This window comes from Phyllostomus hastatus, unplaced genomic scaffold (genome assembly GCF_019186645.2).
Source record: "Phyllostomus hastatus isolate PE091 unplaced genomic scaffold, TTU_PhHast_1.1 phas_scaffold_129, whole genome shotgun sequence".
Lineage (NCBI taxonomy): Eukaryota > Metazoa > Chordata > Mammalia > Chiroptera > Phyllostomidae > Phyllostomus > Phyllostomus hastatus.
In genome coordinates, this window is record NW_025334009.1 from 27,021,027 (window position 1) to 27,033,376 (window position 12,350).

At 52.2% G+C, this 12,350-nt stretch overlaps 1 protein-coding gene across 2 annotated transcripts in view; it reads right to left on the bottom strand.

Moving 5' to 3' along the window:
- GALNT15 (polypeptide N-acetylgalactosaminyltransferase 15) overlaps positions 1-7,767 on the bottom strand; it is a 41,234-nt gene extending 33,467 nt beyond the window's left edge. For both annotated transcript variants that reach the window (XM_045856698.1, XM_045856699.1), the window contains exon 1: positions 6,577-7,767. In XM_045856698.1, the coding sequence (XP_045712654.1) occupies positions 6,577-7,103 (527 nt within the window). In that variant the 5' untranslated portion in view covers positions 7,104-7,767. The remainder of the gene's footprint in view (positions 1-6,576) is intronic.
- Positions 7,768-12,350: the final 4,583 nt, after the last annotated feature.

Sequence of the window (12,350 nt, forward strand, 5' to 3'; positions counted from 1 at the left end):
GGGAGAAGGCGTGTGGGTGGGGAACCGTGTTCCAGCCAGTGTCCCAGCCTCTGCTAAGGTCTGGAAGTGGGAAGGGGCTTGGCAGGGACCAGGAACTGAAGGAAAGGTATTCAAAAGCATATTTCCCCTCATCTTGAGTAAGCGTTTCATCAATAGCAGTGTGCTATTGTAGGATGTGTCTTAATCCTTGGAAGGATTAAGGCAGGTAGATAAACAAACAAGAGAGCAACAGGTAAGGGGTCCACAAAAGGGGACTTGGGCAGAACACCACCTCCCCAGGCCTCAGATTCTTCCTGCCAGGTGGGGGTGCGCAGTCCCCCTGCTCTATTTGGGCCAGGGCTTTGCTGAGGGAGTCCCTGCGGCTGTGCAGAGACAGGCTACCGTGAAGCAGTGCCCACGTGTGACCAGGAGCTCACGGGGAGGGCCCACGGGGAAACTCGAGTTTTCATTGTTACACAATGGGGCTAGCTGCTTTCTTTGTCCTTCAACCAGATATTAGGTGCACGTTTTACTCTCTCAGTTTGTACACACACACCCATGTGTCCAAAACACACCCCGGTCTGACCTCATTTGTCCATCTTCTGAGTAGCACAGCGGGGAGGAAAGATCTAGGGCTTTGGAATGGAATCAACCTGGCTTTGAGTCCTGGCTCTGCTTTTTACACGCCCTGATTGGCCAGCACAAGGATGCTGAGGCCCTTCTGCAGCCCAGGGGTGCTGCCTGGGTTAAGGGGTGCATCCTGGTCCAAGAGAGCTGCTCAGGAAGTGTTAGCTTCCCATCGCCACTCCCCACGATCACAGATGCACGCCCTCTCCCCGCAGCTCCAGGATCCCTGTGAACCCCAAAAGTGCATTTGGATGACGATTTGAAGAGAGTGAGTCACAGCCTTGCACCAGATGGCCTGGCTGGGGCACAAACACTCCCCCACCTTCCCATTGCCGGGCTAGAGCAGAAAAGTTTCCGCTGGGTTTTCTAAAGCTACTTGGGGGTTACTGATCCCCAGCCCCTACCAAATCAGCAGGGCCCTCACTTGGGGGTCTTCCATATCTCAGTTCCAAGCCCACCCGTATAATGGGCGTGCTGCTTGTCTGCATCCCTCAGGGTCCCCCACACTCCCGGGTGTTAGGGCTGGGTCTTGCTCACCTTCTGACCTTTAATAACTGCTAAATAAACATTTGTTCAGTGAATGAAAGAAGACACTGTTCTTGCTCCCAAGGAGTTTGTATAGGCTGGTTGTCAATACAAACAGCAAAGTAACACCATACAGCCCTCCTCTTACATTCTGAGAAAAAGTTCAGCCCATCTTGCCTGTAATTGATGTAGCTCATCCTGGGAACACCAATTTCCAAGCCAGGGCTGGGGGAGGAAGGGCTGGGACACAACCTGGAGATGATCCCTTAGAGGAAAGGAGCTTAGGGGTGGGCAGGGCTGGAGCCTGCACTTGAGGCTGGTGCTGCCAGCCTGTCATTCCCCACAGTGGAGGCAAGTCATGTAAGGGGCATGCAGTCCCCTTCTTTGTGGGGGTCTTTTGAAGTCTCATAGCCTCCCTCTGCAGAGACTCTAGGCATCCTTGGCCTGGTCCCCTGGAAATAGGACTTGGGTATGAGCAATTTCTAAGACCTTCCAGATAATTCTAGTGTGCCCTCAAGTTTGTGATTATTTTGCAACCCCCAGGGGCAGAAAAGGAACTGCTTGATCAGAGAAAGGACAATCATGTCCCAGCAGCTGCCCCCAACTTTCTTCCATCTTTCCGAGTCACTCCTATGGCCCTACATTCGAGAATGTGACAGGGGCAACTTCTGTTTGGGCTTGAATACTAGGAGAAAAATCATCAATATTTTGTCTTATTTGAGCTATAACCTCATGCAAGTTGTTACCTCCCTTTTACAGTTGAGGAAACTGAGGCTCAGAGAGGTTGAGTAATTATAGAAGGTCACACAGTAAGAGGCAGTGCCCGGATTCAACCCCAGTCCACTGTTCCACGTAATTTTGGCTTAGTTGCGACTGTAAGTGTATAAACCAGGGTAACCTAGGGTTGAAGTAAGCAGGTGGCACAGAACCAGCTACAGCTGAGCTGACATTTATGTTTAAATACAAGACCCCTGGTTAGGAGGGGGACTACCTTCCTCTATGCTTCTCTTCTCTGTCTTCCAATCCCAGTACTACTTCCTCCAGGGAACTTCCCAGAACTCCACCACCTCTCCACTCACATTCTATAGCAGTGATTTCCCAAACTATCCCACATCAGCTTTTAAAAATTCAGATCACTGGGCTCCAACTTGAAGCTATGGAAGAGTCTCTAGTGAGAGGGTCTGAAAAATCTACATTTTAGACAAGCCCTGTGTGGGAGTCTAATACACACATAGTCTTGGGAACCACTGATGTAGCCCCTTGCTGCTCAAAAGCATGGTCTGTGGACTAGTAGTGCTGGCTCCGGCTGGGAGCTAGATAGAAATATAGCATCTGGGGCCACACCCCTGGCCTATTACTGGTAAATTAGACTCTGCGTTTTAACAAGATGCCCAGGGGGGTTGCATGAATATTACAATTTGAGAAGCACGGCTCTGTCCAACCTGCTTGGCCTAAAGAGTGTCCTAGATCACCAGCAGCAGCAGCACTGGCACCCAGGAACTCATAGAAATCAAATTCTTAGACCCCACCCTAGACCTGCTGAGTCAGAAACTGTGGGGGTGGAGGCCAGGAATCTGTATTGCAGCAAAGCCTTTAGGTACAGAGCTGCATACTGAAGTCTGAGGACCACTGCCTGGAGGAGAGATTACAAAGCACTTGCTCAGCTGGGGGTCTTTGATCCTGGACAACAATTGCCAGATGCTGGATGCCAGGATGATCAAAGGAGAGCTAAGCCTGGAGGGGTGTTGGAAGCTGTCTACACGCCCGGAGGCTGAATGGGGAAGGCTTGCTCCTCCCGTCACGGCCCCCACCCTCTGACAGCAGCATGGAAGGGTGGAGTCCACCTTAGTCCTCAGCCCCTGGTGCATCAAGGGCCCTTCTCTTTGTTTCATCTACGTATTCATTCTCCGCCTGCCCCTGAGCTGTGGACCCTGCCCTTCCCACAGCACGAGCATTCCACCATGTTTCACTGTGCCCTGGGACAAAATGCCCAAGTGGCTCCCAACTCCTCAGGGCCACCATGGATGCAACAATAAGCCTCCTCTTCCGTGTCTCCCTGTGGGCCAGTTGGTGTGAGTGCTCCCCATTTTATAGATGGAAATATTGGAATTGCTTCCAGCTTATACAACTTGCCCAGAAAATACAGCATTGAGGTGAAGAGCACGGCTTTAGTGTCAGACACACCTAGTGAAGTAACCTGGCCCTGGTCCCTCCACCTTTCTGGTCCTCAGATTTCTCATCCGTAACACGGAGATGGTATGACCTACCTTACAGGTTTGTCATGAAGACAAAACAAGTAAACACCATTTAGCAGAATCCCTAGCGCATAGAACGTATTTAGTTCTATGTTCACTGTAGTTTTACCGTTCTTTTCATATTTTGCCCTTTGATCTCCTACACTGATTTTTTTATGTTTTGATCTTTCATTATTAGTAAGTCTCCTCGTGTTGACTTTTCAAACTGACCTTCAGCGATCACCCACAGGTAGTTATAAGAGGCCAGGGCTGGTTTGGGGGCTTTGGTTCGGGAACTGGAGCCAGCGAGGTTTGTCTGGGTTAGGAGTCAAGGAGGGGCTTGCAAGAAGCGCTGGGGCCGGGGCAGGGGGCGAGGATGATGGTGCGGTGTGTGGCTCGCTACAACAGGAGGCAGAGCAGCGAGAAGTTTAGTATTTTGGTTCTGGTGGGAAAGGAGCAGTGCTGGATCTGCAGGTCGCTCGCTGGTGCTGAATATAAAGCTGCTCTTTTATGGGTTCTATTTTGGGTTTGAAAGTGGCGGAAGGAGGAGAGTCCAGTCACCCTGTAGAGAGAGTGCGTAGGGGGCGGTGTTACTGTCTCACTTCACAGAGAATCCTTTCAGAATCCTAGAGGGGTGCTGGGTGTCTGAAGCCAGACGGGAGAAGGGGAGTCTGGGGCCCCAGTCTTGGGCAGCACAAGCTGCATGGACCAACTTCAGCCAGCAGAGGGCGCCTCACACCTCCAGACAGAGCTGGGGGCGGTCCTATGAGAACCCTGGGAAATTGGAGATGAGACCAACCGTCGGGGTTTGCCTGGTACCTACCTGTAGGGGCTCAGTACTAAAATCAGGTAAGTTCCAGGGAAACTGAAACAGACTGGTTACCCTAGCTGAAAGAGGCAACGCTAAAGTGGTGCACACATACATATGTGCACAACACAAACAACACAAAATGTATCCATGCTCACACCACAAACATGCACAACACACACCCATATTCTACATACCACCAGCAGGACACACGCAGCACACTTATACACATACACATAACACAAAATTTGCTCACACCTGTGCCATACACACAACACATCCATACACTTCACATCACATGCATAACACACACAGCACATTTACACATGTACACATGTACCCCCACACAAGACATTTGTAACACACATGCAGCAGATGCATACACACATGAGCACAAACCACACAAGTACTTCACAAACTTGCTACACAGTCATGACACAAAATACACATACACACATACCACAAAAATATAGGCAAAACAAACATCATACCACAACACACACACACACACATGTGCACAGTGTGTGTGCATGCCACGACACATGCACAGCACATGATATATGTGTATCATGTATTGCAGTACACACCAACACATGTGAACATGAATGTACCCATTATGAACATGCAAGACAACATACAACCCATGCCTGTGTGTATCACACCACATACACAACAGACACAAGCACCCCTTAATGTGCTACTCACATGTGCTACATGCATCCCATGTGTACAACATCCATTCAGTTCATACACAGCATGATGCACAAACACATGCAATGCACCCACAGATACGCATGTGAATGGCATACTTTCACAGTGCAAAACACATGGTCCCACACACACACACCTCTGGCCAGAGATCTCCAATTGGAAGATACTCATTCTTGCCCGAGGCCTGTGAAAAAATGTATGAAAAGAATTTGAAAACTCTATATCCACTAACTCAGCAATCATTTCTTTACTGTGTGCTGGAACCTATGGCTCACTGCACAGCAGGGGAAGCAGGCATTGAACAAACTGACACGTCAATGGCCATTCAGCTTTGGTTGCAATGGCTGTTATGAGTTAAAACTCCAGAGAGTACAAAACTGAAAGGAGGGTGGGGCTGGCTGGGGCTCGAAGTTTCCTGAAAAGAGCTTTTAAAGCCAAGACTAGAAGTCAGAACAGCAGGGTTGGGACGAAAGGGAGGTGGCAAGGCACCCAGGCACACAGTATCAGCAAGCATCACTCCCATGCACTGCCCTGCACTTGCACAGAATGAGCGGCCACCGTGTCAGGCTGCATGAGACCCTGTGGGGATCCCAGGGGTACGTGGCCTGCTCCCAGCTGCTGCTCTACATGGACCCTCTCTCCCAGGGGGTGGGGGGCACACCGGTTTCCCAGGAAACCCTCTGGGCTCTGAAAGAGATGTGGCTTATAAGGAAGGGACCAAGATCACCCAAACTAACCAGCTGCCCCTGGCTGCTGCTAACCAGGCCCCCTTCTCTGCAGCCAGCCGTGGTGGTGTGAGGGCAGGGAAGAGGACAGGTGTGTATAGGATGAGCCCACCATCTCCCTGGGCACAGCTTGCATGCCATCCCAGTTTGCTCCTGGTCTGGGGAGGTGGGCACCCTGCCAAGTCAGACCGCAGTATTCCAGCTCCTGGGCACTGGAATTGTCCCTTTAGTGGACTAAGGAGGGTGGCATAGAATGGTGGTTCAGGCAGATGGAGCTTCTGCTTAAATTCAAATCCCTGCATTGGCACCTGCTAGCTGTGTGACTATGGAGAAGTCACTTGGCCTCTCTGTGCCTTATTTTCACACCTATAAAATAGGCATAATATGGTACTATGAGCACCCATCCAACAGAGCTGTAAGGTCCTTACAAGTTAATTCATGAGAAGCTCTCAGATTAAAGCCAGACACAGAGCAAGAGCCACATTAATGTTAGCTGCAATTATTTGATTCAAGATAAAAGCAAACACTAACAACAACCATAATATCAAAATATAGTGGAGTCACAGTATTAGAATTGGAAGGTGCCTGGAGATCATTTGCTCCGTGTCCCCTCTGCGTTATGTAGATAAAGCTGTTTGACCCGAAAATCCAGACAGAAGGACTAGGACGCAGGATGGGGAAGGGAAGGAACAAGCAGGAGTTGCTCCCTTTGTGTTCTCTAGGACCTGTAGGGCGGTGGTTCTGGCCTGGAAAGATCAGAGGATGCCACCCAGGGTTTCTGACGCAGGAGGCCTGGGCGGGGTCTGAGACTCCGTGCGTCTAACAGGTTCCCAGGTGAGGCGTGCGGCTGCTCCTCCCGCGGCCACACCTTGAAAGCGCTGCTCTAGGCAGAGTGCAGAAAGCTTGTACCCCGCCTTTGCTGATAGCACCCCAGTACCGAGGAAGGGAAAGCAAGGGCCTTACTTACAGCGGATGCCGTACCTCGGGAAGCGCCCTCTGCAGGGGGATGCGGGCGCTGAGCGCCTCCTCCAGGTGGAGCGTCGTCAGCTCATCTTCTTCAGATACCTCCTCATCCTCCTCCTCTGCTCCCCAGTCTTTCTCTGGGGCCTCCTGGTCCAGCCTCCGGCTCGGCTGCTTGATGAGCCTGTAGCTGCCACTTCTCCTGCCCTGGCTCTGGTTCCTTCTGATCCTGGGCGAGGCCACGGCCACTAGGAGCTGGTCCTCCCGCGAGATAAAAGGCGGCAGGCTCTCCAAAGGACCGTACTCTTGGTCCTCATCCTCAGACTCTAGCACCCACTCCTGGGATTCCCCGAAGTCCAGGCGGTACCCAGCTGCCTGACTATGCTGGGCAGCCTGAGCTGTAACGGCCTGGTCCAGGGCGTGCGGAGGAGGGGGCAGCAGGGCCACCATCAGCAGCGCGCATCCCAGCATCAGCAAGAGCACCAGGAAGTGCAGTCTGCATGGTCCATGCCTGCATCTCTTCTTTAGGAGCATGTTGCTGGAACTTGCCAAGTGCAACAGGTCATGTTCAAGTTCGCTTTCTCCTCCTGCTCCAGGTTCCTTCCAGCTTGCAGCAGAACCTGGGTTTCTGGTTCCACCTGGAAGTTTTTTGACAGTCACTTAACCCGCTCCTTTTATCCCATCTGACATTTGCCAACAGCGTGTGTAAGGCCAGCCTCCACTTACAATCAGAAAGCCACAGGACCCAAGTCCCACCCCAGGTCCTCTCTGAGTGGATTTCTTTAATTGCCCTCTGAAAGCCCATTCACAGGGACTTCAAATGAAATGGATTGCCCCCTTTGACTCTCTCTCTCTCCTTGGGGAAAAACAGTTGTTCCACTCTGCTCAGGTGTTTAGTCCCCTGTTTCGTTCCCCCCTCACATGAGTGGCCAGGTTGCTATGCGATGTCTGGGGGGAGCTGGTGGGTCCTCCGTCCAGCAGAGCTGACAGCCGTCATCCTTTGGACGCTTCAAGTCACGTCAGATCAACAGATGAGAAGCCGGCAGGCAGTGCCTGGTTTCCTTTCACACATAGCTCCGCGCTCAGCCGAGAGCCCTCTGCCAGACACAGCCTGAGCCAGGCGGATGCCTCGTTCCTGGTCCTAATGCCCTCACTGTTCCCAGGCTTTGCACAACCCCGTGGAACACAGTTCCGGAGGAAAATAAAAGTCGTCACTGCTAGGACCAAACCCAAACAGAAACATGCCAGGGATTCAGATTTGAATCTTGTTCCCAGGGAGACTTCTTGCCCCACCCAAAGGGGCAGGAAAGAGTATCCCCTCCTGTTTTCAGAAAGGCTGTACACGTGATGTAGATGCAACATGCTAGCTGTCGGGTTGCACCCTCAGCCTCCCACAGGTGTCTGTAAAGCTAGACCAGACTCGTCCTTGCTTCCTGGAGACCACAACCCCGTCCTCTGACAATGAGGGAAGCTCGGGAAGCCTGAGCTTGGTTGAATGAAGGGATGCTCATGGAAGCCTCTTCTGCCCACAGGAGCATCTGAATGCCTACTATGTGCTGGCCACTGAGGGGGGGGATGCTGTTGGAAGAGGAGTGGCATGCTTCTTCAGTCATAAAACTTCATTCAACTAACAAGTATTAATGAGCACCTACTGTGTGCCCAAACTCTTCTGGGGACCGGGAGTGCAGCAAGGAACAGAACAGGCCAAAATCTGTGCCTTGTGGAGCATATAGTCTAGTGGGAAAGACAGACAGGTAATTCATTAACATTTGCAGTGGGTCAGATGGTGAAAATACGTATTTCAGGGAAAGAGCCTAGGGATCCCGGGCTAGGGGTTGAAATTTGACACTAAATGGCGAGGGAAGTTTTGCTAAAGAGGTAGCATTTGTGTTAGGAGGGGGGCTAGGTGGCTGCCCTACGAATTTCTGGGGCGGAGACAATAACCCATGCGAAGGTACGGAGGCGAGAGTGTGCCCGGCCTGTCCGAAGAGCTTCAGAGGGCCCGTGTGACTGGGGGAGAGGGGGCGAGGGGCCGCGTGATGGGGAACGGACGCGGACAGGCATGGTGGGGAGGGGTCATGGCAGGGGTTTCGGCTTTACCTCTGAGGGAGGTGGGAGCCCTCGGAGGGTCGTGAGTGGAGGACAGATGCATTGGCTCGGATTTCAGCTGGATGGCTCTGGCTGCTGTGTTGAGATTAGACAGGGAGGGGGGCAAAGGGCAGAAGCAGGGGCATCCACTGAGGCATTCATTTCACAGTGAGAATGATAAGGACGTGGACCGAAGTGGCATCGGTGCAGGTGGTGGGATGTGCTCAGCTTCTGGACATATTTTAAGAAGAACATGAAGGGTTTGGCCGATAGATTGATATGCAGTGTGAGGGAAAGGTAAGAGTCAGGGATGATTTCAGGTTTTTGGTCTGAGTGTTTGGAAGAATAGACTTGCCATCCACTGAGACAGGGAGGCCAGGAGGAGGCAGGAGGTGAACAGCAGTGGCCCAGCTGGTGACCTGTGAATTTGGAGGTGTCTTTTAGGCAGCCAAGCGGAGATGCAGCGGAGGCAGCTGGATAGACGAGTGCGGCAGATAGGGAGTCAGATCGCCACAGCACGGCACGTAGAAGGTGTTTGAAGCCACAAGCCGCGGGATCAGGGAGGGGGGGCGTGCGTGCGGGAGAGAGCACAGGGAATCGAGCATGCTCGGAGCTCTCCACTGGATGTTGATTAAGGGGAACTATCACGGTGAGGTGGATTTTTCCCGATGTCTGGGAAGCCCATGGCTGCCCTGCAGCCAGGAGTAGAGGGCGGGGCCAGACGGCTGATGGCGAATTCATGACGTGACTTGCTTATGGTTTCTGTTTTGATTTTGATCTTAGAATGTGAGCTCAAACAAGTCACAAAAAAACGTTTTGCCTTTTGACCCAGTTGCTTCTCCCCGTGTGTGTGTGTGCACGCGTGCCGGTGTGTTTTCCCCTGACACCATCCGGGGAGTCAGAGGTGGAATGGTGAGTTATGTGTGGGTGTTCTCCGTTTCCCAGAGCAGTGCCCTGTGGGACAGCACTTCGGAATTGGTGGATTGAACCGTATTTTCCAGGTCCGTCCTCTCCTGCTTTCTTTGAGAATCTCCGTGGTTCTTCTCAACACTTGAGAAGTAAGCTACTCAGTTCTTTATTGTCTCACCCTCATAAAAGGTCATCTCCACAAGAGAAGGTTCCGTCTGCTCACTGCTGCTTCTCCGGAGACTGGGCCTGTGTCTGGCGTACACAAGGCACTCAGACATCTGTCCAGTGGATACAGAGGCAAGTGTCCAGCTCTTCTGATTCAATATAAGCAAGGTCTGTGTGTCTTCCGAGGCTCTAGGGTTTGGGTCAGCCCTAAAAGGACTCCACATAATCCTGGGATGATACTTTAAGGATCTTGGTCTCCTAAAGGAGATAAAATTCCTAGGTGGTCCCCAAATGGACAAAGCGACCTCAAAACTCCTCAAGTTGGTCCGCACCTGCTGGGATGGCTTAGGGCTGGAACGGACCATCTAGGGATGACAGGCACAGAGGGGCTCCGCCATGCTGACCCTGGCTCTGACTCCCACAGGCTCCCAGGAAAGTTCACTCTTATGGACCCCTGGGGGACCCCCAAGTATTCATTAGACAGTTCAAGGTAGGAGTCCCGCTCAGGGAAATGTAACAAGTGTTACATCCCCACATGGTGTGGGACCCAGACTTCTCCCCAAGTCCCCCAGGCTTTTCAGGGTCATCGGGACTGGGGTGAGCAGCAGGATCCCCCAACCCCAGGCCGCGGGGACCATGTCCCACATACGTGCTGCTGTGCCCCATCCAGTGGCCAGCTCGCAGGGGTATAACTTTGCTGCTAATCTCATAGCCCGGCGCTTCCTTCAGCACCCGGACGTCAGCAACACAGCCTCAGTCTACAACCCTGTCTCTTAGCTCCTGTCCTTGTGTGGCTGGGATGGATTTTCTTCTCCATGTCTTCTTTTCAGAAACAAGACCAAGCAAGTGATGGATCCCCAGACACAACACGAAAACCCTTTCTCTCTACGCCTTACTCCTCTGAGCCTTAGAAACAGGACTTCCCTGAGGGATGTCCCTTCAGTTACTCACTGCCCAAAGTCTTCAGGGTTATGCTGCCCCAGTCCAGGGCTCTCTGAGGGAGCAGGGCCTGGACACAGTCCTGGGGTGCCTGCCCTCCCCCCTTGACTCTCTCTCCTGTTGACAGTAGCTCCATCTTCCTCTCTCCCACCCAGGCAGTGCTGACTCAGCAATACAGCACAGAAATGGCTCTCAGAGATGAGATCTGATGTTCACTCTTCTCTGTGCACTAAATGGATTGTTGGTGATAAGGTAACACCCAGGGTGGTATCCACGTTTGGCCTTAGAACGGGGCGGGGTGGGAGGGAAGTGGGAGGCATGCCACCACCAGCAGCCAACTGCAGTCCTCCCTTTACTCAGACTACTTGGGGGGATCCTGCGTGAGCTGGCCCACCCCACTGCCTGGTTTTCTGACACAGCCCCGACACCTCTGCCCTCCAAGTGCTCACGCCGGGCACGGGTTGTACTGGGAAAGAACAGTGCCACTGGTTAGAGTGTGGCTGGGTGTTTAAATGTCACAAGGGCAAGCACCGACAGAGAACAGCCTTCACACTCCCTTGGGGAGGACTGGCAGCCTCATAGGATGTCTCTAAGATCCTCTCCGCACCCAGCCATCACCAGCAAGGTCATCTTCAAATGCAAAGGTGGCCAAGAATGTAGACTGTTCTTAGGCCCTTGTCAGACATACTGATTCAGTTTATGGGGTGGGCCTAGGCATCTGGGTTTCAACAAGCCTGCCAGATGCCTCCCAGGTCAGCTAAGATTCACAGGCACTCTCACAAAGAACACACCTCCCTGAACATGACAAGGAAGAGATCCAAGTTCAAGTCGCTTCTCTCTGGTCCAGGATAGATTCTGCGTAGGCCTGAGGGGGAAGCAAGGGAACTCAGTTTTGTGTGTATAAGCCTCGGGTCACAGACACAGATGTTCAAGGCCAGAGGAGAGTTTTTATTTTTGCCACAAATGAACTCATGAACCCACATTGAGGAATCACATTGAGCAGAGCGAGTGTTCACAAGTTCATTTATGGCAAAAATAAGAACTCTCCTCCAGCCTTGCACTTGAACCAATATCAGGAATTTCAAAGTCTCTCCCTCCCCTCGCTCTCTGCAGGACAGGGTCTGAGCTATCAGGCCCTAGGCGCTGGACGAGAGCACACCTGTGCTCCTCGCTGTCACCCATCGATGCTGGGGTCCTCTGAAAGGGCCCTGCTCCCATGGCCTCTGGATACTTCCCTGCAGATGTGCTGGTATTGGTACCTCCACCTGCTCTCCACACACCATGCCTCCTCGGGTCACTGGCTTTCCGTGACAAACCCTTGCCACTCTTTCTGGGCACATGGGGAACTCTGAGAGACTCTCTCAAACCCACAGTTTAAACCCAGGAAAGGCTCCATTCCCACACCGTGCCGTTGATGAGGACTCCGGTGTTGACATTGGCCTGGACTGTATCTTGGTGCCCCCTATCTAGGGTGTCTGTGACTTACCTCTACATACAAATTCTGCTGTGGGACTTGGACTTGGAGAAGGTCTTAGGGCACTTTTCAGAGACCCAGCAGGACTCCAGGTTTCTTTGCTTTCCCTTCAACCATTCCTCTCCCACCGTAGGGGATCTTAAAAATATATTTAACATTTTTTCTTTAATTCCCAAAGAGATTTTAGCAGTCATGGGTGATTCAGA